The following is a 24,655-nucleotide window of genomic DNA, read 5'->3' on the forward strand; positions in this document are numbered from 1 at the left end:
GAAATAACTCTAGAAAAAATAACTGAATTGGAAGCAGTTTAACTCTCAATGACTTCAAAAATGTGCTTCTTCATAGTTTCAATAGATAACTAACAAACATTTATCTACTGCATGTTGTTTTAAAGTTAATCTAATGGGTACTCTAAGTTGTATAGGTATTATCATGTTTAAGAAAAGGAACAAAATTTAAAGTAAAAGAAAACTGAGTTGAAAAAAATACTTAGAATTAAAAAATATGTACAGAGAAATTTGGTTCCTAGGTACCATTCATTAGTTAGGTGGTATTGGTTGGGCAGGGTAAGTGATATTTTTGAATCTCAGTTTTCTTAGTGAAATTACAAATGGGAAAAATGATAGTTAGGATTTTCTTGACTATCAAACGAGAAAATGAAAATGCTTAATAAGCAATAAGCATGATCTTATTACCTGTTTTTAGTAGTTGGGTGTACCTTTGAACCTTTCTTTGAGCTCTGAGGAATATAAACTTGTGTTTAATAGCAAGCAAACAATAACTAGCTACGCCAAGTGATGAAGTGGAATCTGGCGATTGCTATTAAATAATAATTTAAGTCACATGTATTTGACTAAAATTTTACATCACTTCCCTACGTGGAAATTTTTCCCAAGTCTTGACTTTCTTCTGAACATTATTCAGATATGACATTATACTTAAAACTTACTCCCAGCATCTTTTCAATAGTTCTGACTTTGAGAAGACAGAACTGGAGGAAAGTGAGCTCTTCTCTTCCTTTCTAGTTACTCTAATTCAGGAATTGTTTCTGCTCTCCTCATACTTGAGTGAGCATGGAATGATGCCTTTGCTGAGTATTTCTGCTTGATTTTCCAAAAGCTGTTGTCAGTCCTGCAGCTCAAAAATGAAAGGCACATGGTAATTGGTGTAGCCACAGTCAGTTTTCAAGTCTAATTGGAACTGACCCAGACACCCTCAGAGCTCCTCCTAGCCTTTCAGATTTATAAGCGCATCTGGTGAGACAAAAGCAAGAAAGTTTGTTAAAAGGGGGAAAATTCCCTTTTGAGTGTTGCTGAACCAGAAAGCTTTGACTGTGTGGTTCTCTGAGTCTGGACAATGTCTTGTGTGTTTGTTTCCACAGAGCATATATCATTACAGACTATATGGGCATCCGAAATGAAAGTTTCATGAAATTAGCTGCAGTAGGGACCTGGATGGGGGACTTTGTCACAGCTTGGATGGTAAGAAATTTTAACTTCACCCATTTCAAATGTCAGATGGAAGACATGCTCATAATGTTATACACACTATTTTTCTTTTTAAATCAATAGCCTCATGAATTATTTTATTTCATGTTATATTTCAAATAACATTCCAAAGTGAAAAAAGAAGGATCTTGTTTTCATGGTTAGCATTATTGCACTTGTGCAAAGCCCTCAAACATGAAAAAGTCTCATTTGTTTCACCAAATTTAAACAGTCATTTCAGTAACAGGCTTGTTAGATAATCCAAGTCCAGTTATCCCTAAACTTCCAAGCAGTAAGTCACTGGAAATGCTGAGCTCTAATTGTTGGTCTTCCTGTCAGCCCAGCTCCTTTTTGACATAGCAGTGCTGTTTATTTTGTTACATCATTCCTCTGTCCTCCCAAGGGTTAAAGATACAGTTTTATTTTTCTCAACCAATGTGAATTGGATTTTATTCAGTACACACTATTTTTCATGGTTTAGGACAGAAGTTACCTCTCTTGCAAGGGGAACAAATTCATGAGAAAGACAAATCTAGAGATTATATGCAATATCTGTTTACCTCAGGAAAAAGCATCAATACAATTATGATACTAATGATGACTGTCTCCTGAGATATATTTGTATATATAAAGTACATTTATGTGTGTATATATGTATATGTATAGACATGTATGTGTGTGTGTATATATATATATATATATATATATATACGCATGTATGTGGGACATACACATTCATCAAATTAATGGAAAACTCTTCTGGGAAATTTTAAATAATTTTATAAGGATTGTTTGCTTGTTTTTGACATGTACACTTTTAAGGTAAGAAATACTGTTTGGGCTGTCTGATAAGACACATGAAGTATCTTTAAGGACTTTAAAAATGGTTTTCTGCATTTCTTTTCCTCATTGAACCTACTAACTGAATGGTAACTAAGGAGTTCTGAGAGTTATCTGTTTTAGTCTCTTTCGTGCCTTATCAGTCTTTGTGTCTGCAGCAATTAGACAAACCATGTTTCATGCTGGGCTCATCTGCCAGGAGAGTAATTTCTGTATTTAACCACTGAGTTAATTAAGGACACTATGTAGCTTAAAGGCTCTGGGTCCTGTAAGTTTATAAGAGAGTCTCAGAATGCAAAGAGCGTTGTTGTTATTGTTTAGTTGCTAAGTCTTGTCTTTGCGACTCCATGGACTATAGCCCACCAGGCTCCTCTGTCCATGGAATTCTCCAGGTAAGAATACTGGAATGGGTTGCCATTTCCTTCTCCAGAGATCTTCCTGATCCAAGGGTCGAACCTGCATCTCTTGCTTGACAGGTGGACTCTTTACCACTGAGCCACCTGGGCTTATAAAAATGGAACACTTTAGCATTCACTGACACCTTTCATAAGTGTAGTTAATCCTAATTAGCTTTATTCAAATTCATTCACTTAAAAATGAGAGGACCTACCAAAAGAAAGATCATGCCCAAATTAAACACAACTTGGCAGGGACATGCCCTATAGACGTGTTCCTGATACTGCAGGGTGATTGTCACAACTGTTACTGCCGTTTCTGTTAATAGCTTTGTTTCTTACCTGAAACAGGTGTTTTCAGGGTACAGGAAGCAGTTATTTCTTAATAGCTACTACTGTCATCATTTTGCAAGTGACCATAAAAGAGTTTGCCTAGCCTGTTTTTGAAACTCCTCCTTCCTCTATTTAATTTTAGAATGTTATCAGATGCTTTCCATTTTATTATCTTTAAAATTGAAATTTGAAAATGTTATTTGTTTGTAATCACTAGAAATAGGAATGAGAATAAGCTAGACTTTAAGACCAGGCAGCCTCATCTGTTTCCACTGGGAAAAACCATTTAAAAGGAAAGATCAACTTTAAACTCGTAATTTCCTTAAATTCTGAGCTGATGCCTTCTGGAAATTTTTGCATTTATTGCGAATTATGATTTTGACTCATTTTATGATGGCTACTTAATAAAATGCAAAAGAGAACTGGATCAATTCAGAAATTTGGATTCTCTAATCTTGCCACCTATGGTTTGACCTTCCACAAATAATGTACAATCCTTTGAGCCTTAGTTTGCACATGTCTTAAAAAGGATTAATAGTTCCGATTGCTGCTCCTGGGATTTTTGTGAAGATTAAACGTGTGGTCCTGGGACCAGACTTAAAATGCTGATGTATAAGGGAGATATAAGTGCTTTATTGTTATTGTTCATGTTTCTGAACCCCCATCCTCTTGACTGGTCCCAGTCCCTTGAAGTAATGCAAAGGAAGGGCATCGATCCAAACTTTAGGCTTTGGAGACTTTCTATCCCTCCTCTGAAGCTCCAGGAGCATAAGAATCCCACCTTATCTCAGACCTGGGGTCCAGGCACTTGAAATTTTCTACCTATTGCCCACGGTACATTTCCTTTTCACGGAAATGTACACTGACCCTTACCAAAGGCAGGGAGAAGCAACAGACTAACGAAACATAAGGTCTGCTTTGAAGTTTGCAGGCTCAAGTCAGCCATTTGATACAGAAACCGCTTTCTTTTCCATGATGACACAGTTATTTATTTGTGACCCAATTCCACCCAACTTCTCCTCAGACTTTCCCACAAAATAGTGTTTCCTAGGCCATATAGGGGTTTCCCAGGTGGTACAGAGGTAAAGAATCTTCCAGCAATGCAGGAGATGTAGGTTTGATCTCTGGGTTAGGGAGATCCCCTGGAGAAGGAACTGGCTACCTGCTCTGGTATTTTTGCCTGGAAAATGCCATGGACAGAGGAATCTGGCAGCCTGCAGTCCATGGGGCCACAAAGAGTCAGACATAACTGAGCAACTGAGCGCACACACACATACACACGCTGTGTATATAGCTCTGCCCATATTGACTGGTTATGTTATTTTTATAATTAAGCTATTTTTCTTTTGAACCATAAGGTCAGGTGCAATGTCTGGGCAGCACTGAGAGGCAAATGCAGGGTATGACTTTGCCTTTTAACCCTTCCTGATTGGATTTTTACCATGCAGTCTTCTGCCCTACTCTTGTGGTTTAAGGGAATACCAATAATTCCACAGTTGAATCTGTAGTCTTTCTCTCCATCATCCAGATTATCTTCAGAGTTTCTCTTAAATTTAGTACTTTAATTTCTTCTATTTCTACTAGCTAACCTTATAGCTTTTTACCTTTTCCTATACTGTAGATTAAGACTGGATTGAGAGTCAAGAAAACTGTGCTACAGGTTTAAGCCAGCAAACCTTCTGAAGTCGCTCATCTCTTCCTTTCTGTAAAATGAGGAAGAATCAAAATCCCTTTCTGCTTATGTTATCTGAAAAACTGACCTTTTCCCGTTAGTCACAGGGACAGAGATGGGGGAAAAAAAAAAGTTTTCTCCTGATTTGAAAGTTCAGTCACACAGAGAGGATTCCCAGAGCACATCATTTCTGTCCCCATTTCTATTCACTGACTAGGCAGGATGTTTCCATATAAATATTTATATGTCTACATATGTGTGCATTGATAACATTTACAAAAATAATAGTTTTCCTCTTGAGAGGAGCCTAGGGAAGCTTTGACCTTCATTTGTCCAAAGAATTCTCATCATGAAATGAATATCAATGATGAAGGTGACTTGTGGAAAAGCAAGTGATTATTTACATTTCTGATAAAAGTATGCCTTTTCATATATTGTAAAAATAGAGAATTTTTCTCCGGTGGAAATAATTCAGAAGTTTCCCTTGGTTTTAAAAGGCACTGCAGAACTGATGTAATCCACAGGTGAGGCCAATATGAACCAATCCAGCAAAAATCTTTGGCCCTCACACTACTAAGTGTCAGGTTCTGCTTGGTTCAATTCCTTGGCAGTCCTGGCTATTCCGGACTCTGTTGTATGCCTTGGGCAGAGGGCGATGTGTCAGGGTTAAAGTTGCTATTTTTTAAAAATAGATTTTAAAAAATTAGGATAAAAGAAATATATAAAATGACCAGTTATTTAATTCAGCATTGAGCCGGCCCTTTTACTGTGTTGCAGAGACACAAAAGCAAACACACGGGTGTCTTCTGTGACACCATGGCCGTGTATCCCCATATTTGCCCACACTCTGTGCCATTAAGCAAGGAGTTGAGGAGGGTCGGACAGTCCCACAGCACATGGCTTCAGCTTGACCACCCCTCCCTTTGAAAGACAGAGGTCACAGCTCTGCTGAGCTATAAAGTGACAGGGGATTTTTGAAGACATGGTGATGACACCTGCTTCTGTCCCTCACCAGAAGAAAAATTACTTGCTGTCTATCTATCCCTATCCTATACCTGTCCTCATCCGTTTCCTCAGCCCCTGGTTCCTCCTGCTCTGGTGACTTTCTTTTACAGCAGTAGGTGGTACATGGCTCACAATAGTGACAGGGACATCACATTCTAGGTTTGAAGTCCGTGGCTGTGGGGAGGTGCTTGTGTGTGTGCTAAGTCACTTCAGTCATGTCCGACTCTTTGTGACCATGTGGACGATAGCCCTCCAGGCACCTCTGTCTGTGGGATTTCCCAGGCAAGAATACTGGAGTGGATTGCTATTTCTTTCTCCAGGGGATCTTCCTGACCCAGGGATCAAACCCAAGTCTTTTTCGTCTCCTACATTGGCAGATAGGGTTTTACCACTAGTAGAGAGGTGAAGAAGGATAAAAATAAAGTGAAGACAGTTCCAATAGTAAACACTAATGTCATGATAAAGCACCCTACATCATAAAACCACATACTGTGTATACAGGCATTAAAAAAGTGCTCAAGAAATATTTATTGTGGGAATAAATATATTGTAAGAACACATAGCAGTAACTTCTTTATTTTCTTTTCTTGTTCAATTTTGTCACTTCATGTTATAAAATGGGCATTCTAAAGTATTGTCAAGGTTGGAGGGATGGGAGCTGTACTGTTCGGGGCACTTTCATATACCAGCTCCCTTCCCGCCTTCCGACAATAAGGCTGTGCACTTCCTCCTGCTGAGCCTGTGTCCATAATCAGGAGGACATGAGCTAGGAAACACCCTTGAATGGAAGTAATCAATTGTTTTTAAAATTCCTGTTAGAGCATAGTTGATTTACAAGATTGTGGTAGCTATAGGTGTACAGCAAAGTGCATGTTATACATATAGCACTCATTTTAAAAATTCTATTTCCATATAGGCCGTTATCTGTTTTATATATAGTAGTCTGTATATGTCAACCCCAATCTCCTAATTTCCACCCCCCACCCTGCCCCTTACCCCCTTAGTTTGTTTTCTACATCTGTAGCTCTATCTCTGTTTTATAGATAAGTTCATTTGTATCTATTTTTAGATGCCACATGTAAGCGATATCATCAAATTTGTCTTTCTGTAACTCACTTCACTCAGTATGACATATATATATTCTTTTTAAGACTATTTTGCATTATAAGTTATTACAAGATATTGATTGTAGCTCATTGTGCTATATAGTAGGTCCTTGTTAGCTATCTCTTTTATAGAGTATGTGCTTAGTTGATCAGTTGTGTCTGACTCTTTAGCAGCCCTATGAGGATCCTCTATCTGTGAAATTTTCCAGGCAAGAATCCTGGAGTGGGTTGCCATTTCCTCCTCCAGCGGATCTTACCAACCCAGGGATTGAACGAGCATCACTTAGGTTTCCTGTATTAGCAAATGGGTTCTTTTCCACTAGCACCACCTGGGAAGCCCCCAGTAGAAGTATGTTAATCCCAGACTCTTCGTTTATCCCTCACCCTGTGCCCCTTTGGTAACTATAGGTTTGTTTTCAGTGTCTTTGAGTCTTTCTGTTTTGTAAATAAGTTCAAGTGTATCATTCTCCTGAATGGTGATGTACCTTTTATACAATACACAGTCTTTGGCAATATAAAGATTGAGCTTCTCAGATCCCACCAGGAGGTTTCTTGAGTGGTCATTATTGCTTTCAGGGGCATAGTTCTGCTCCTGGGGACAATGGAAGAAAACTAGGTTGAGATAAATCCCTTCAACCACTTAAGCAGAGAGTTTTTACTGTACTATATAAGACAGAAAATTGGTTAAACTTCAGTGGACAGAGGCAGAAATAATTAAAGAATGGTATATACTTGAAAATAATTTATACTTTTGGGTTAGTATTTATTTACAAATCTAGAACAGAATAGAGATGAGAAATACCTTTGCAGCATTCAAGAGTAAACTATTCTTTCTAGCTTATTATTTTTTAATATAAATTTATTTATTTTAATTGGAGGCTAATTACTTTATAATATTGTATTGGTTTTGACATACATTGACATGAATCCACCATGGGTGTACACGTGTTCTCCATCCTGAACCCCCCTCCCACCTCCCTCCCCATACCATCCCTTCTTTCTAGCTTAAACATAGAAAATATGAAATAAATTTTGTAATTATGAATACATACGTGAAACTTGGTGAGTTTTTCTATTGTCCCATGTTTATTGCATGCTTACTAAGGAAAGGATGTGATTATTTATACTTTTTTCATTTCACCAAATTAGTCATAGTTTATTTAGTTCAAATTTTTCTGTTATATACACATCATTATTTTAAGGACTGTTCTGCAAATGCTAAGTTTGTGTGTGAATACTAACCTAGAATATAACCAACATTACATCTAGCTAGTTATCTTTTTGAAATTGAGTTTATTAATTCATATCATGATCAATGCCAGTTTTCTAATTATTTCTTTACTCTGATATTTCAAAATGACAGAATAAAGAGTATAATTGAATTGATTTAATATGTAAAATTAAGTAGCATTAATAGCTTTACTGAACTATCATAATAAAAGAATTTAAACTGTGAAACACTGAATAGAGGGACCATAGTCAGCAAACTCATTGAACAAGTATATATGAAAACTGAAGGAAAAATCAGAAACCTGCATGCAGATTTAGAAGCAGCAGAACTGGACATGGAAAAACAGACTGGTTCAAGATTGGGAAAGGAGTATGTCAAGGCTGTATATTGTCACCTTGGTTATTTAACTTATATGCAAAATGCTGGGCTGGATGAATCACAAGCTGGAATCAAGATTGTGGGGAGAAATATAAACAACCTCAGATATGCAAATAATACCACTCTAATGATAGAAAGTGAAGAGGAACCAAAGAGCCTCTTGATGAGGGCTAAAGAGTAAAAAAGCTGGCTTAAAATTCAGCATCCAAGAACTAAGATCATGGCATCCAGTCCCATCACTTCATGGCGAATGTACGGGGAAAAATGTAAACAGTGGCAGATTTTATTTTCTTGGGCTCCAAAATCACTGTGAATGATAACTGCAGCCATGAAATTAAAAGACACTTGCTCCTTGGGAGAAAAGCTATGACAAACCTCGGTTCAGTTCAGTTCAGTTGCTCAGTCGTGTCCGACTCTTTGCGACTCCATGAATTGCAGCACGCCAGGCCTCCCTGTCCATCACCAACTCCTGGAGTTCACTCAGACTCACTTCCATCGAGTCAGTGATGCCATCCAGCCATCTCATCCTCTGTCGTCCCCTTCTCCTCCTGCCCCCAATCCCTCCCAGCATCAGAGTCTTTTCCATTGAGTCAGCTCTTCACATGAGGTGGCCAAAGTACTGGAGTTTCAGCTTTAGCATCATTCCCTCCAAAGAACACCCAGGACTGATCTCCTTTAGAATGAACTGGTTGGATCTCCTTGCAGTCCAAGGCACTCCCAAGAGTCTTCTCCAACACCACAGTTCAAAAGCATCAGTTCTTCAGTGCTCAGCTTTCTTCACAGTCCAACTCTCACATCCATACATGACCACTGGAAAAACCATAGCCTTGACTAGATGGACCTTTGTTGACAAAGTAATGTCTCTGCTTTTGAATATGCTATCTAGGTTAGTCATAACTTTCCTTCCAAGGAGTAAGTTTCTTTTATTTTCATGGCTGCAGTCACCATCTGCAGTGATTTTGGAGCCCCCCCAAAATAAAGTCTGACACTGTTTCCACTGTTTCCCCATCTATTTCCCATGAAGTGATGGGACCAGATGCCCTGATCTTCGTTTTCTGAATGTTGAGCTTTAAGCCAACTTTTTCGCTCTCCTCTTTCACTTTCATCAAGAGGCTTTTTAGTTCCTCTTCAGTTTCTGCCATAAGGGTGGTGTCATCTGCATATCTGAGGTTATTGATATTTCTCCCGGCAATCTTGATTCCAGCTTGTGTTTCTTCCAGCCCAGTGTTTCTCATGATGTACTTTGCATATAAGTTAAATAAGCAGGGTGACAATATACAGCCTTGATGTACTCCTTTTCCTATTTGGAACCAGTCTATTGTTCCATGTCCAGTTCTAACTGTTGCTTCCTGACCTAGATAGTGTATTAAAAAGTAGAGACATCACATTTTTGACAAAGATCTGTATAGTCAAAGCTCTGTTTTTTCCAGTAGACATGTACAAATTCGAGAGTTGAACCATAAAGAAGGCTGAGTACCAAAGAATTGGTGCTTTGAATTGTAGTGCTGGAGAAGACTCTTGAGAGTCCCTTGGGCAGCAAGGAGATCAAACCAGTCAACCCTAAGGGAAATCAGCCTTGAATATTCATTGGAAGGACTGATGCTGAACCTGAAACTCCAGTACTTTGGCCACCTCATGGGAAGAACTGACTCACTGGAAAGGACCTTGATTCTGTGGAAGATTGAGGGCAGGAGAAGAAGGGTGTGACAGAGGACGAGATGGTTAAATGGCGTAACTGACTCAATGGAGAGTTATAGCAGAGACAATGGATATGAATTTGAGCAAACTCCCAGAGATAGTGAAGGGCAGTGAAGCCTGGTGTGCTGCAGTCCATGGGGTTGCAGAAAGTCAGACATGGCTTAGTGACTGAACAACTGTTGGAGCTGGACCCAAGAGCCCAGTGTTACTCTGATATTTTTCTCTTTTGCTCTCTCTGCCTGTTCACTGAAGCTATTTCATGACTATACTATACTCCATGCTTGGTAAATTTACATTGCTTTTCATTATTTTATACAGTGAAATAGGAAACTGGATCAATCCTTTAAATAAGTAATATGCTATCTTTCTATGAAGATTCTCTCTTAAGTGAGATACCACAGTAAAGTGTATGCCAGTGGATTTGGAAGCACATTGAGGAAATGCTCTTCAGGGAAATCTGTAAGGAGATGAGAGAAGCAAGGGACAGATGGGGAAGGAGGTGAGCAAAGATGTGGTCATAGTCTCAGGTAGTCTATCCTTGACTTGAACCACTGGGCAGGTTTTGTGTTCCTGGGGATTGGAGTATACCAGTAGGTGAAGGGGACATGGGTGTGACACACCATTGACTATAACACAGAAAACCCAAGAACGTTATACTGAATGGCACCCATAACTGTCAAAAAACATTGTCAGTTCATTTGATTATTTGATTGAAATGAGAAATCTAAGGGAGGAAATATTTTTTACATTTCCGTTTTATTCTTTGGAAAATTTAGAGGGAACCAAATATGGTCATTTTGACTTTGCATGTATAAATATTTTAATGTATCTATAAATATTTTAGCATTGTGTTTCATGTTCCTTCAAAATAATAAGTTCTTACTAAAAAATTAATAAGACTGGAGAGTCTAACCTCCTATTTTCTGATAGCATCACAAATGGTGATCAAGCATCTTTTGCTTTTTAGGGTTCTTGGATTTTTAAAGTACTAACAGAATATAATGTTAAAAAAAAAGCATTTCTGAGTAAAATAGATTGTAGTATAGAATATAGATATTTAAGAATAGAGGCACAAAGTCCATCTCTGCTGTAACTCTCCTAACCTCAATATCTATCAGAAATTCCATAGTATGTTATACTATGTATGTACTTTATATTTATTTATTAAAAATGTGTGGAATATATTATTCTAAGCATATGAAGGGTACCAGGAAAGTGCATTGGATTGAGCTACATTAAGATGTGAAAGGCACTATGGATGTCTCTTATAGAGAGACACTCCCACTAGAGGCAGGAGATACTCACATTCATCTTTTCCATCCCTAGCTTAGTTTCAGCATCTTTTCATTATACTATATTTCTATTACCTGGTTTGTACTTCCACAAGGCAGGTGTCCTTTTTGTCTGCACATTTGTTGTGATTTTTCTAACTCAATATTCCACACTTTTTAGAGCACCATTTATCAATCATTTGCCTGAGGTTTAAATAAAAACTAGGAGACATTGATATTTTTGCCTCTGAAAGTCCATTATATAGTGAAATGAATGCTGGTTATTAATATTAGCTCAGAACCCTCAAAAAAGAAGCTATGTGCTTCTTTATGTAGTAATTTTGAAAGTAGTTGGATTATTTATCTTTTACTTTTTTTTTTGTTAGTTTAGTGCCTTTCCTGTGGGTCAAGCACTATTTTCTGTATGTGTGTGTAAAATTTCAGTTAGTTTTCAATGCTTTCAACTACTATACTATCCTGTCAAGTGAAATACTTTTCTTGAGGGTATTTAATCATAAACATTAACAAGACATGGAATATAGCTTTTGTTGGTTTGATACTTTTTTCTGCCAGTGTGTGAATAAAATTTGTTTAATTTAGTCATTAGTTGGGAGAGGGGAGCGTGTATCTTTTTAAGTACTAAGTGATAGTACATCACATCTTAGCCAAGCTAATCCTTTTATTTTTTTTTTTTAATTTTAATTTTTACTTTATTTTACTTTACAATACTGTATTGGTTTTGCCATACATTGACATGAATCCACCATGAGTGTACAAGCTAATCCTTTTAAAATTTAGAAAACTCAGACATTTTTCCTGTTCCCTTTTAACAAATATAGGTGTTTGAAAGCATGTTATTTCTGAGGCTGGAAGAAAATAGTTTTATGTGATATTTTTAAGATAGATAATTCAGTTCCTGATTTTTTAAGTCCCAAGTGTTTTGTTTACATAAAATTGTTATCCTTTAAGCAGTTGTTTGCCTCAAGGATTTTTTGAGCAGTAAAGATTTTTTATATTCACAGTGTATGTTGCATTTGTAGTTAAATGTTCTATAAACATCAAAATGAAATTTATAGCAATGAAGTACTAGTACTTATGTCTCATTGCTGTTGTTTATAAAAGCTCGTACATCATATTTCAAGAGACTGAAGTAGTTGAGTGAGCAGAGGGAATATTTTGATAACGAATGATGAAGTAAAACCATGTTTGCCATATATTCTTCTCTGTTCTTATATATCTGAAATCTGGCTGGGAAATAAAGAACTTCCTTTTGCTCTTTATCCCAGACCTAAGGTTGACTCCAGTATCCTTCACTAGACTACCAGTTGCTCAATGAGTAGCTTCCTGAACATGCTACTGCACAAGAAAAGGACTAAACTGAGTGTACAATACTAATGGGACTTATCAGTTAAGTATAATATAAAATAAGTGACCTTTGACATTGATGAAGATATTAAATAGAACAGAAGAGTAAGTTCACATCAGTTGTTCCTTTAATGCTAGATACCAGGGATCACAGAAAGAAAGTCAGGACACCACTCATACCAACTTAAAAATTCCAAATTATTCTTGACTACTTTGCCGAGAATATATTTGAGAAGTATTACCTAAATGAGTCAAGTGGTTGAGATGAAACAGGAAACCTGGAGAGTAGCCTTCCATTTTCATTGAACCTCTCATAAAGGTTTTAAAATACATCATGAAAAAGATACTGTGAACCTGTAGCTATGGAAGAAAAATGAAAGCTAATAATTTTCAAGATCTGAGTACCTTTTCCCTTGACTTATCATATAGTTATCTTAATTTCTATTTGACATTTTCAGTTTCAACTAGAGGTGACAAAATCAATGGATGATTTTTTAAAAATCCAAGTGCAGATTCAAAAAACCATAATGCATCTTATTTTGCTTCAATAAAGATTAGCAGAATGAATCAACTTTCTGTCTAACCATATGCTAGATATCTAAACTCATTTATTCATTAAATGCATATTTATATAGTGACTTAGTACTTTACTATGACTGCATGTTCGGTCGCTTAGTTGTGTTTGGCTCTTTGCGACTCCATGGACTATAGGCCACCAGGCTCCTCTGTTTACGGAATTCTCCAGGTGAGAATACTGGAGAGGGTTGCCATGCCCTCCTCCAGGGGATCTTCCTGACCCAGGGACTGAACCCATATCTCCTGTATCTTTTGCATTGCAGGTTTATTATTTACCCTCTGAGCCACCTGGGGAGCCCATACTTTACAACCTTTTTATATAATGCTTTTGAGTATTAAAAGGGGACTAAGGATAATAAAAATTATTAAATTGTTGAAACATTTTGTTTTAAATAAAAATGTTTTAAAAAGAGAAATATTTCTTTTACCAACAAATTGGATTTACTGTTTTGGTAGAGATATAAAATGTCTTTTCAAAGACCATTTAAAAAATAATTATTTCTAAAATACAAAAATAACATATTCATGTATAATAAAGCAAATATATATTTTACAAATCTTATTTTGGTTATATGAACACTTAAAATATAAGCAGAATTATTATTCTTGGTACCTATTCACATATTTTACTTTCTTTATCTTGAAAGTCTCTAAACTGTCCTATGGACAGTCTGGTGGGCCACAGTCCATAGGATTGCAAAGACATGGTCGCAACTAGAGTGACTTAACACACATGTGCATAGATCATAATATTTTTGAGAAAATATGTTTTCTAGTGTCAAAAGCCCTGTGAAGCTAACAATGTATTCTACTAAACAGAGGATTGTACAATTTTATTTTTAGCACAATTTTAGCCCAAACATTTCCACAGATACCATATTTTTGCTACATTCCCACTATCTTTTTATTTTTACTAATATTTTTACATGATAAAACTCATGAACTAAGTTGTCTCTAAGTGTAATTTAAAAATATTTTCCCCAATTTTGATGCTGCAAAGTAACCTAAGACACTTCATCCCTTATTCATTAATCTCACCTATTAAATACATATTAATAGTAAGCAATTACAGGAGCTTCCCTGGTGGCTCAGTGGTAAGGAATCCACCTGCCAATGCAGGAGATGTGGATTCCATCCCTGATCTGGAAAGATCCCTTGGAGAAGAAATGACAACCCACTTCAGTATTCTTGCCTGGAAAATCGCCACGGACAGAGAAACCTGCGGATTACAGTCCATAGGGTTGCAAAGGGTCAGAACTTACTTAGCAATTGAACAACAAAATCACCTACAGAGTAATAACAAATGAGTGATGAAGTAAACATTAGAATATATTAAATATTGTAAAATGGAGTTCTAAGATCATTGCATTTAGTGTTAACCTCCTCCTATTAAAGGAATCTCCTCAGTGCCTTGCCCCAGCCAGCCCTTCGCAAGACTTGCTGCTGCTGCTGCTAAGTCACTTCAGTCGTGTCCGACTCTGTGCGACCCCATAGATGGCAGCCCACTGGGCTCCTCCATCCCTGGGATTCTCCAGGCAAGAACACTGGAGTGAGTTGCCATTTCCTTCTCCAAAGACTTGCTGAGTTGGTGGGTATTCATGCTGTGTAGGAATTGTTGTCCTGCACCATCTTTTAGTCTATTCAGATCTTCCCCACCTTCTTTGAATATCCTAAGTCATCAGTTTGTGGTGAAGTTTCAATGAGTGACAGTGGCTTTCTGTGTTAAACTTGCATAAATAATAAATACTGGAGTTTCAACTTCAAATGCTCCGAGGGCCAGGCCACTCTAGTACAGTGTGAAATTTCTGGTATGAGATAAAAGGGTATGCAGTAGCAGGGTGGAAGAGAAGAGGTGTTGAACCAGAGAGCGTATTTCCACAAAGAGACAAAAAATTTCAGTTTAGTGCAAAAATACCAGGAATGAGAAGGAGGCTGTAACTTTAACACAGATGCTACCCACTTGCCACCTGCTTCTTGCTTTCGTGAAGCTGCAGACTGACTGACACACGACATGAACACGGAGAGATGGGGATGAAGGAGTGAGCTTCGGGCAGGTGCCATTTTGGAATGTCTCAACACACCTCCTAAACTGATCCATTCTCTAAGGGTTGGTTCTCCCTGTTTGGTGATGGACATGTAGGGGACTCAGGAAGTACCTAGGCTCTAATCACAGCTGATGAGAACAACCCCAGTCCTTGTACCACTTAGCGCTCATCTCACCCAAACAGTGAAGGCTCAAGTAGGCAGAAACATTTTCCCAGGAACACTTTCTCAAGTGTTAATGAAACGCTTGTTATTGAGGTTAGGCTCACCATTACCAGCATGGGTGCCTCTTGGCCTAGCACACACACTGGATTTGTTGGCTGACTGCACCGTGCAAATCTCACTAGAGTGTCAATATCCATAGCACTTTGAGGCAGTTTCTAAATATGTACAGTGAACCAAGCTTATTGTTTAACTGGTAGCCCCAATCAGGCAGTGGTTCCCAAATTTGTCCTTACTTTGGAATCTCCTGGAGTGCTTCAAAGACCACTGATGCCTGAGTCAACAGGGAGGGGACTTAAATTGTCTGGATTGTAATCTGGTGTGGGATTCCTTGAGCTCAAATGTGCAGGCAAGTTTGGGACCATTTCTCTTAGGTGATTCCAGTAAGTTTGTTGTGGGAGTATTTTGACATATTCTTTGGGGTCATAACCATCTGATATTAAGTAAGGCTGAAGGGAATCAAAGGAAGGAATCTTGTGTTGCTGCTGGGAGACTGTCCAAGACAGAGATGAAGCGGGGAATGAAGAGGCAGAATGGGTGAGAAGAGGGCTGGTCTTCTCACTGAGTTGCAGCACCCCAGAGGCACACACCTTGCCACAAGGTGATGTGAGTGCTCATTTCCCCTCGCCTCCAGTTATGTCTAGATCTTGATTTGGGTTTCTTACAGAGCAACTTTGACTGCCTTCTGATATGCACAGCAGACTGTCTTGAATATACACCAGCTTTGCTAAAAAGCTAACCAGTAGCATCTGCCTTGGCTTTGGCACAAATTATTCAAGAAGTCTTCCTCTCCAGAGAGGACAGGCATCCCCCACCTCCTCCCAGTTCATGAGATGGAGAAGGATAGTCATGTCATCATTTTGCCTATTCTTATAGAGTATCTTCTACATAAAGTTCCTTTTAGCCCACCCTCCCACCAGCAAATGACCCACTCCCCCAGTTCTCTACATGCTTTAATTTGATTCTTTACTTGCATTAAATGTTACTAAATATTGTTGCACTAAGTATTGTTGCCATTTGCTCAGAGGGTGGGTTACTTTTAATAATTATTGCTTAGAGAATATGACTGTGAACTGCTGTGAGATAAAAATGAAGCATGTGGAATTATGACTGTTCATATTGTTAGTGTTACTTAATTTAAAAATTATAGTGTTTCATAAATGAGAACATCTTAAAATATAGTCCACAATTTGCATTTTCTGAATGAAGACTTTTTTTTTACTAATTTTAACATCTTTTTATTTTTACTGTACTGTCATTCCCACAACTAAGCTAAACTGAAGTAACATCAAGATTGTATATTCACCATTTTATAAGTATTTTCAAAAATGAGGTCAACCTTAAGTACCTCACTCTAAATTATAAATATGCATGATGCTAATGTTATATCATTTGCTAGAATCTCCTTTGCTTATAGGAATTAAGATATGAACTGCATGAAATATGTTTAATAATGAAAACTCCCACTGAAAGACTTATATTCTTTAACAAATACTTGTCTGTCAGTTAAACTTTTCAAATGATGATAGGACTATCTTGGGTAAATAAGAATTCATATTTACTGAAATAAGTGGATAAAAAGTAGGTTGAAGAATGCTGAGTCTTAAAGTATAATCTTGATGCAAAGTAGATAATTTAAAACTTTAACTGCCATCAAACTTTATCTTATAATTTTTCTCTCCTGATGGGCTCTTAATTCCAATAGTACTGGCATTCCTCTATCAAGATTAGAGGCAAAAATTCGCTCATTTTTTAAAAGATTTCTTGCCATATATTTTTAGTCCTGTTTATTTTAGTAGGGTCCAGTTTGCAGATTTTATGAAAATACTAATTTTATAGTCTCTAAAATGGATTATATGTAAAAAAAATATGAAGGGAGGAAGTTTAGGCTAAACATGCCGTTCAAGAAGCAAACTTGAGAAGCAGATGCATAAAGATGACATTTTCCTAGTCAATGACAATTATCAAGAGCCTCTCATCTGATTTTCCTGCCACATTATGTTTCCACAACAGTTCATTGACTTGTCTATAAAAGTAAAGCTTGGAGTCAATTAAGGTGTAACAACAAACGAATTCAATAGAATACCCAGGGGAATCAAAAGATAAGGTAAGTGTAGATTTTAATTTGGAAGATTTGAGAAAACAGCTGCACAAGAACAACAGCTTTTGATGCGAAGTGGATCTTGACAGAAGCCCAGATCCCTGATATTTCAGTCCTGTTCATTTGTCAACATAAAGGCGAGAAAGAGTCTTATGGGATTAAGCAAACTCCATGGCTAAAAATATGGTTTGACATTTCTTGAATGTACTTGACAAGACTCCACATAAAATTATATCAGCATTCTTTCCAGCTAAGAGAAGATTTTTAAGGGAGGCCAACTTCTTTTATTCAAATTCAAATTTCATCTTTGGTTGCCATGACATCTTAAGAAATTTAATCCTATATTGTTCAGTATTAAATGTTGTGTATAGGGTGTTTGCGTATAGATGGAAAATAAACTTTTAAAATGTTATTGTAAAAATTAAATTTCATTTGGACACTTTTAAAAGAATGAGCAAAGCCTGTAAAAGTCAATTACAGAGATTCTACACAATAGGAAAAGTGATTATTGACCGTATTGTCAATAGCTGTCTGTGACTGCCCTGCTCTCTGGTTTCCTTGCTGCTGTACAGCTGGCTGACAGATTGTGGCTAATGTGCAAGCAGAGAAGTTGAGGAGGAGCTAGGGTTGCAGGGTACAGGATGGATGCCAGCAGCCTGAGCGACTGGGCCAATGCCTATGTGATGGCCTGTGCTGGTGAGGGGAGAGGATCTGTGGCGAAATTCTATCGCGATTGGGGTGATTGGAAGTCAAGGGTGAAGGAAAAATATTTAATGGAAAGCAGGTACCTGTAGAGCCTCAAAATGCTAAGAGCTTCTCTTCATATATAATTACGGTCTTATGTTACCGCCTTAAAATCTCTGCCTTCTTCAACTGTCCATCCCTTCAGAAAATATTATTTGCCAGCTTGTTAGACTTGAGGTCTTGTTCTCTTTTCCTGCAGGAAAAACATACTGCAGTGTCCAATCACATTATTTACTTTTTAAAAACCTTTCTCTCTCTCTTTTTAAATTATTTTGAGAAACAAAAGCAAAGTCAGATGGTTTAGTTTTCTAAAATGAATGCAAAGGTGTGAATGATTAATCAGGCTGAAACAATTGCAGAGCTGTGCTTTTGAAAGCTTACCAAATGTTAGCCCCACTTTCAATGTTAGCATTTTTTTTCCCTAAACAGTGGGTCCATAATTTTTAATGAAGGCTTTACCCATTCATCCTTGAAATTCATAAGTATAATGTACACCCAGATAATCACAAGATTTGGTATCAAACTGTGAGTCATGTAATTTCTGCATGCCTATGAATTAGCACTTGATACCCTCAAATTTCACTGTATTTCCTGTTTTCCTTAAACATACCATTAAAAGTAAAAATGCTGACAAAATTATTATTAATTACTTGAAAATCTGTTGCAGTCATCAAAAGAATGAACTTAATTAGGCTGGTTCTTGAGATACTAAAAGTGACTTGAAGAAAGAATCCAAGCTACCAGATTGCCTGGTGAGAAACAAAGTGCTAATGTGGAAATGACAGAGAAGGTACAGAAACAAATGTAGGCAATTTAGAATAATGGGCATCTCCACCCAGGTTCCTAGTTTCAAATCAGAGAGCGGATGAAAGCACAAAAACCCTGGCCAATGGAAGACTGCGAGAGAAGCAGCAGATTGTAAATTAGCAGGACCCTGCCGCTAACCTGAAAAACAACATGACATTTCCTGAAGGTGTTCCAAGGATAAAAATAAAGACTGAGCATGTGTAAATATCCAAGCTACTCCCTGGAATAAGGCTCATGCATTTGCAAACAGCATCAACTCTTTTAAATCACCGAATCAGTCATTATCTTAGCATCTAAGTTATTTTGGTCACATACTTCTCCATATATATATATACGTATATATATATAGTGAAAAGGAAAATATTAGTCGTTCAGTCATTTCTGACTCTTTGCAATCCCATGTACTGTAGCCCACCAGGCTCCTCTGTCCATGGGATTTTCCTGGCAAGAATACTGGAGTGGGTAGCCATTCCCTTTTTCAGGGGCTCTCCTGCCTTGGAGGCAGATTCTTTACTGTCTGAGACTCCAGGGAAGCCTCCAAATGAGTGATAAATATATTGGGCTTCATCTGCAATTCCTGGGCAAATTTGAATTAATCCCAAGCTTGAGCACTGGAAACTGTTATTTGCAAATATTACAGTTACCATTTAGAAATATGTATATGATCTATGTTTTCTTTTGAGAAAAACTACCCACCTATATTAAAAAAAAATGCCTTGACAAAAACAGTCCTTGTTTGACTAATCATTTTGTTTCTTTAAGTAACGAATGTATGCAACCTTGGATCCTTGATGAATCAACATTTCTCTGTGGATACACATCTATGTTTACGTGCTGTTAGAACAGAAGTCACTGTATATAGGAATGTTGCTTTGAAGAAATATTTGCAAAACATGCAAACTTCTGTATCTGTATTTGGAAAAAAACAGGTTTTTTTGTTGCTAATATACATACTATATATATGTACACACACACACACACACACGCGCACACACACGCACGCACACACACGCACACACACGCACACACACACACACACACACGCTTCCCAGGTGGCTCGATGGTAAAGAGTCCACCTGTCAATGCAGAAGATCCAGGAGACGCAGATTCAGTTCCTGGGTCGGGAAGATCCCATGGAGGAAGTCATGGCACCCCACTCCAGTATTCTTTCCTGGAGAATCCCATGGACAGAGGAGCCTGGTGGGCTGTAATCTGTGGGGCCACAAAAAGAATTGGACACAACTTAGTGACTAAATAACAACAACGTGTGTGTGTGTGTGTCTGTGTGTGTGTCTGTGTGTGTGTGTATGCGTAATTCATTTTGGAGGAAAGATAATATATAAAAATCCAAGTTTTCTCCCTTACTTTAAAATTTTTTCATTTTGGAAAATAAATTATAAAGGAAATGATTGGTTAAAGTGCAAAATAATCCACCAATGAGTATTATTTTAATGAAAACTGTTACTTATATTTTAAAATTTTGAGTTGTACATAATTTTCTATGAATACAACCACTGAATAATATTGGATTTTATTGTACTGTTTATGAAGCTCTTCTGTCAGCACTCTGATTCTAATTGGTGATTCCAAAGAAATTATTGTAGTTGCCATAGTAACAACAATCACATGTAAAACTTATTGTGCTCCTGTGCCCGAGCCCCTTCTAAATGTTTTCAGTGAAACTCTCTCAGTCATGTCTGACTACACTGTTCATGGATGTCTCCAGGCCAGAATACTGGAGTGGGTAACCTTTCCCTTCTTCAGGGGAATCTTCCCAACCCAAGGATCAAACCCAAGTCTCCCGCATTGCAGGCAGATTCTTTACCAGCTGAGCCACCGAGGAAGCCCAAGAATATTGGTGTGGGTAGCTTATCCTTCCTCCAGTGGACCTTCCTGACTGAGCAATGGAACTGGGGTCTCCTGCATTGCAGGTGGATTCTTTACCAGCTGAGCTACCAGGGAAGCCCAAAGAATCTTGTCTGAGAGTGAGCATTACATATCCCCTTTCATCAACCTGATCATCTCCCCATTGTTGGTAAATTAAGGTAACTTAAAGTGAAAGTCACTCAGTTATGTCAGACTCTTTGCAACTCCATTGACTCTACAGTCCATGAAATTTTCCAGGTCAGAATATTGGAGTAGGCAACTGTTTCCTTCTCCAGGGCATCTTCCCAACCCAAGGATCAACTAGGTCTCCCACATTGCAGGGGGATTCTTTACCAGCTGAGCCAACAGGGAGGCCCATGGATACTGGAGTGGGTAGTATCCCTTCTCCAGCAGATCTTCCTGACCCAGGAATCAAACTGGGATCTCCTGCGTTACAGGTGGATTCTTTACCAGCTGAGCTACCAGGGAAGCCCAATAGGTTTTAAATCTATTGATGTCTTTAAACCCAGTGCTAAAATGTATATGTATTATTACTCCCATTTTACAGTTGAAGAAATGGAGGCATTGTATGCCAAAGGTTACACAGTTATTAAGTGATTACAACCAAGAAGTTTCATGAGCCTTGGGCAATGGGATAATTATGGATACTGAGTAACATCTCATTTACTTGACACCAAAAATAGAGTTTTCTCCCATTTAATATTTAATGCAAATAAAAGTAAATTCCTGGAGGTTAGTGACTGTAATGGTGCTTTGATGAAAATGTTTCTGAATGTCTCTGTCTTAATAAACAAAAAATGATAGAGATAAGTTAAGCCTTTTTATTCATAGTGAACATATTGTTGAGTTTGCCTAGGGCTGGGTTCAGATCTCAGTCCTATTACTTAGGTGTTACATGATCTGAGCCTCCGTTTCTGTATTAGTAAAATGAACTGATACCTACATCCTTGTAAAACAATTAATGTAGAACTTGGGCCATCATAAATGCTAGCTTTATTATTTTTATTGACTTAAAAATTTCATTTCCATAAAAGGAAGGTGAGTGTAATGTCTACTTTGTAGGCCTTTTGTGAATTAAATCAATAGAATTGTATATGCTATCATTTCTAAATGCATATGTGTGTGATATACTCTAGTACAGTGCTTCACAGTTAAAATTCAATAAGCGCATAGACTAAATGGGTTAATGCAGACAAAGCACTTAGAAAAATGCCTAGCACATATGGCACATAGAAAGTATTTATTGCCTATTAGTTATTGTTATTGCTATGGTATCATTTAGTTTCCATCCTTCAGTTTGTGCTCCTGTTATATTTATTCCCTATTCCCTGTTGATCTATGGTTAGGATAGATTAATTCATTCATTAAATTTTTAAATTTGTTTTCTTTTGCTAAGTCATGTGCTACTCTTTGTGACCGCATGGACTACATCATGCCAGGCTTTCCTGTCCTTCACTATCTCCTGGAGTTTGCTCAAATTCATTTCCATTGAACTGGTGATGCTATCTAACCATCTCATTCTCTGCTGCCCGCTTCTCCTTTGCATTAAATTTCCTAGCATTAGGGTCTTTTCCAATGAGTCAGCTCTTCACATCAGGTGGCCAGAGTATTGGAGCTTCAGCACCAGTCCTTCCAATGAATATTCAGGGTTGATTTCCTTTAGGATTGACTGGTTTGATCTCTTTGCAGTCCAGGAAACTCTCAAGAGTCTTCTCTAGCACCACAATTCAAAGGCATCAATTCTTCAGGCCTCAGCCTTCTCGGTGGTCCAACTCTCACATCTGTACATGACTACTGGAAAAACCATAGCTTTGACTATAGGGATCTTTGTTGGCAAAGTGATGTCTCTGCTTTTTAACATGCTCTCTAAGTTTATCATAGCTTTCCTTCCAAGGAGCAAGCATCTTTTAATTTCATGGCCTCAGTCACTATCCACAGTGATTTTGGAGCTCAAGAAAATAAAATCTGTCACTTCTTTCACTTTTTCCCCTTCTATTAGCCATGAAGTGATGGGACAATATGCCATGATCTTAGTTTTTTGAATGTTGATTTTTAAGCCAGCTTTTTTCACTCTCCTCTTTCATTCTCATCAAGAGACTCTTTAGTTCCTTTTTAGTTTCTGTCCTTAGAATGGTGTCATCTGCATATCTGAGCTGTTGATATTTCTCCTGGAAATCTTGATTTCAGCTTGTGATTCATCCAGCCTGGCATTTTGCATGATGTACTACTCTACATGGAAGTTAAAAAAGCAGGTGACAATATACAGCCTTGTCATACCCTTTCCCAATTTTGAACCAGTCAGTTGTTCTGTATCCAGTTCTAAACTGTTGTTTCTTGACTGACACATAGGTTTCTTAGGAGGCAGTTAGGGTGGTCTGATAGTCCCATCTCTTTAGGAATTTTCCATAGTTTGTTGTGATTCTTACTTGTTCCAGGTCATATCACCAAGATCCATAATTCAAGAAGGTGAGAAATAAATGGTGAGGAATGTATTGAGATCAGCTGTTAGTTTGAGGTGTCTATGGGACATCCAAGTACAGGAGTGAGTCAGCAGTTGAATATAGAAATTAAATTGGGCTCTAAACAGCTCTTTGGGAGTCATCAGAATTTGCCTATTATTTGAAACCATGAAAGAGAATTTAAAGAATAAGAAAAGGAGTATGCTGTATTTAGCTCCAGAAAACAGACTTTCGTCTTCCAGTTGTTATTTGTAGCATTAAGATGGAGTGAATGAATGCACAGATGATGTTATGAGAGTTCTCAATTGAATAAATACTGATCACTCAGAGACCTGAGGACCTGTTCCATTTAAAACATCTCTGATGTTATCTTGCCTCTGTTTCATAAATGTAGACTAATGTTCACCTAGTTGTGCAGTCATCTCCATGGGTATTATAGACTTGCCCTTCTCAAAATTGAGTACTGAATCATAGATTAAAAACAAACAGCCTTTTGCAAGTTATTTTTGTACCCTAGGGAAATCTTCACTGATGCTATCTGTATATTTTGACTGGTCAGCAGCACTGGATAAATACATGTAGTTAATTTCTGTTTTGCCATTTCATGGATTAAAGACACTTCCTGATCAGCCTCAGTCCTCTTTTCTGGCTCATTTACATTCTTACAGAAGGGATTTGCCAGTTGAAGAAATAAGCTAGAAAACTTTAGAGATGGCTGCTACAAAGTTTACATGTTCCTCTTGGGAAGAAAAGAGAGCAATTTAGCAAATTCCTAAGGTTTGCATTTAAACAGAAGTCTAGATACCAGCACATTTAAGAAATGATTAAAATTCTTCAGCAGTATGAGCATCATTTTTGAATTGCTCACCAAGGATTTTCAAACATCCTTAATACCTATGTCTACAAGATGATTCCATGACATAACATGTAGGGATATGGAGAGCTTAAAAAATGCTCTAAGACCATTTTTTTTTTTTAAGAAAGAGCGCTACATTTATCTAGTAATAGAATAGAATTTCTGTCTTTATTGGACTCTGCATTTCTGAAATGATCTTTCATGGAAATTTCAAGAAGGTAATAGAATCAGTTTGTAAATAAGCTCTTATCTTTGCATGCTTTGCTTTAGAAGCAATAGGTAAATGTGTTACACCTTTGAAAGTACAGTGATAAAGATTTTTGGTAGTCATCAATTTTGTGAGCATTTATAGCATTGAGCATGAAAAGAGAAAAGCTTTCTTTATTTTTAACTAGAATGATGATTAGAAAAACTATTTCATGACTTCACCCAGAAGGAAATGATGAGC

The 24,655-nt window shown here is 37.5% G+C and overlaps 1 protein-coding gene across 1 annotated transcript in view; it reads left to right on the forward strand.

Moving 5' to 3' along the window:
• Nucleotides 1-24,655, forward strand: part of TMEM117 (transmembrane protein 117) — a 585,912-nt gene that overhangs the window by 300,243 nt on the left and 261,014 nt on the right. The window contains exon 4 of the mRNA XM_040233808.1: nt 1,113-1,212. Within this exon, the coding sequence (XP_040089742.1) occupies nt 1,113-1,212 (100 nt within the window). The remainder of the gene's footprint in view (nt 1-1,112; nt 1,213-24,655) is intronic.

The sequence above is a fragment of the Oryx dammah genome, unplaced genomic scaffold, assembly GCF_014754425.2.
Source record: "Oryx dammah isolate SB20612 unplaced genomic scaffold, SCBI_Odam_1.1 HiC_scaffold_29, whole genome shotgun sequence".
Lineage (NCBI taxonomy): Eukaryota > Metazoa > Chordata > Mammalia > Artiodactyla > Bovidae > Oryx > Oryx dammah.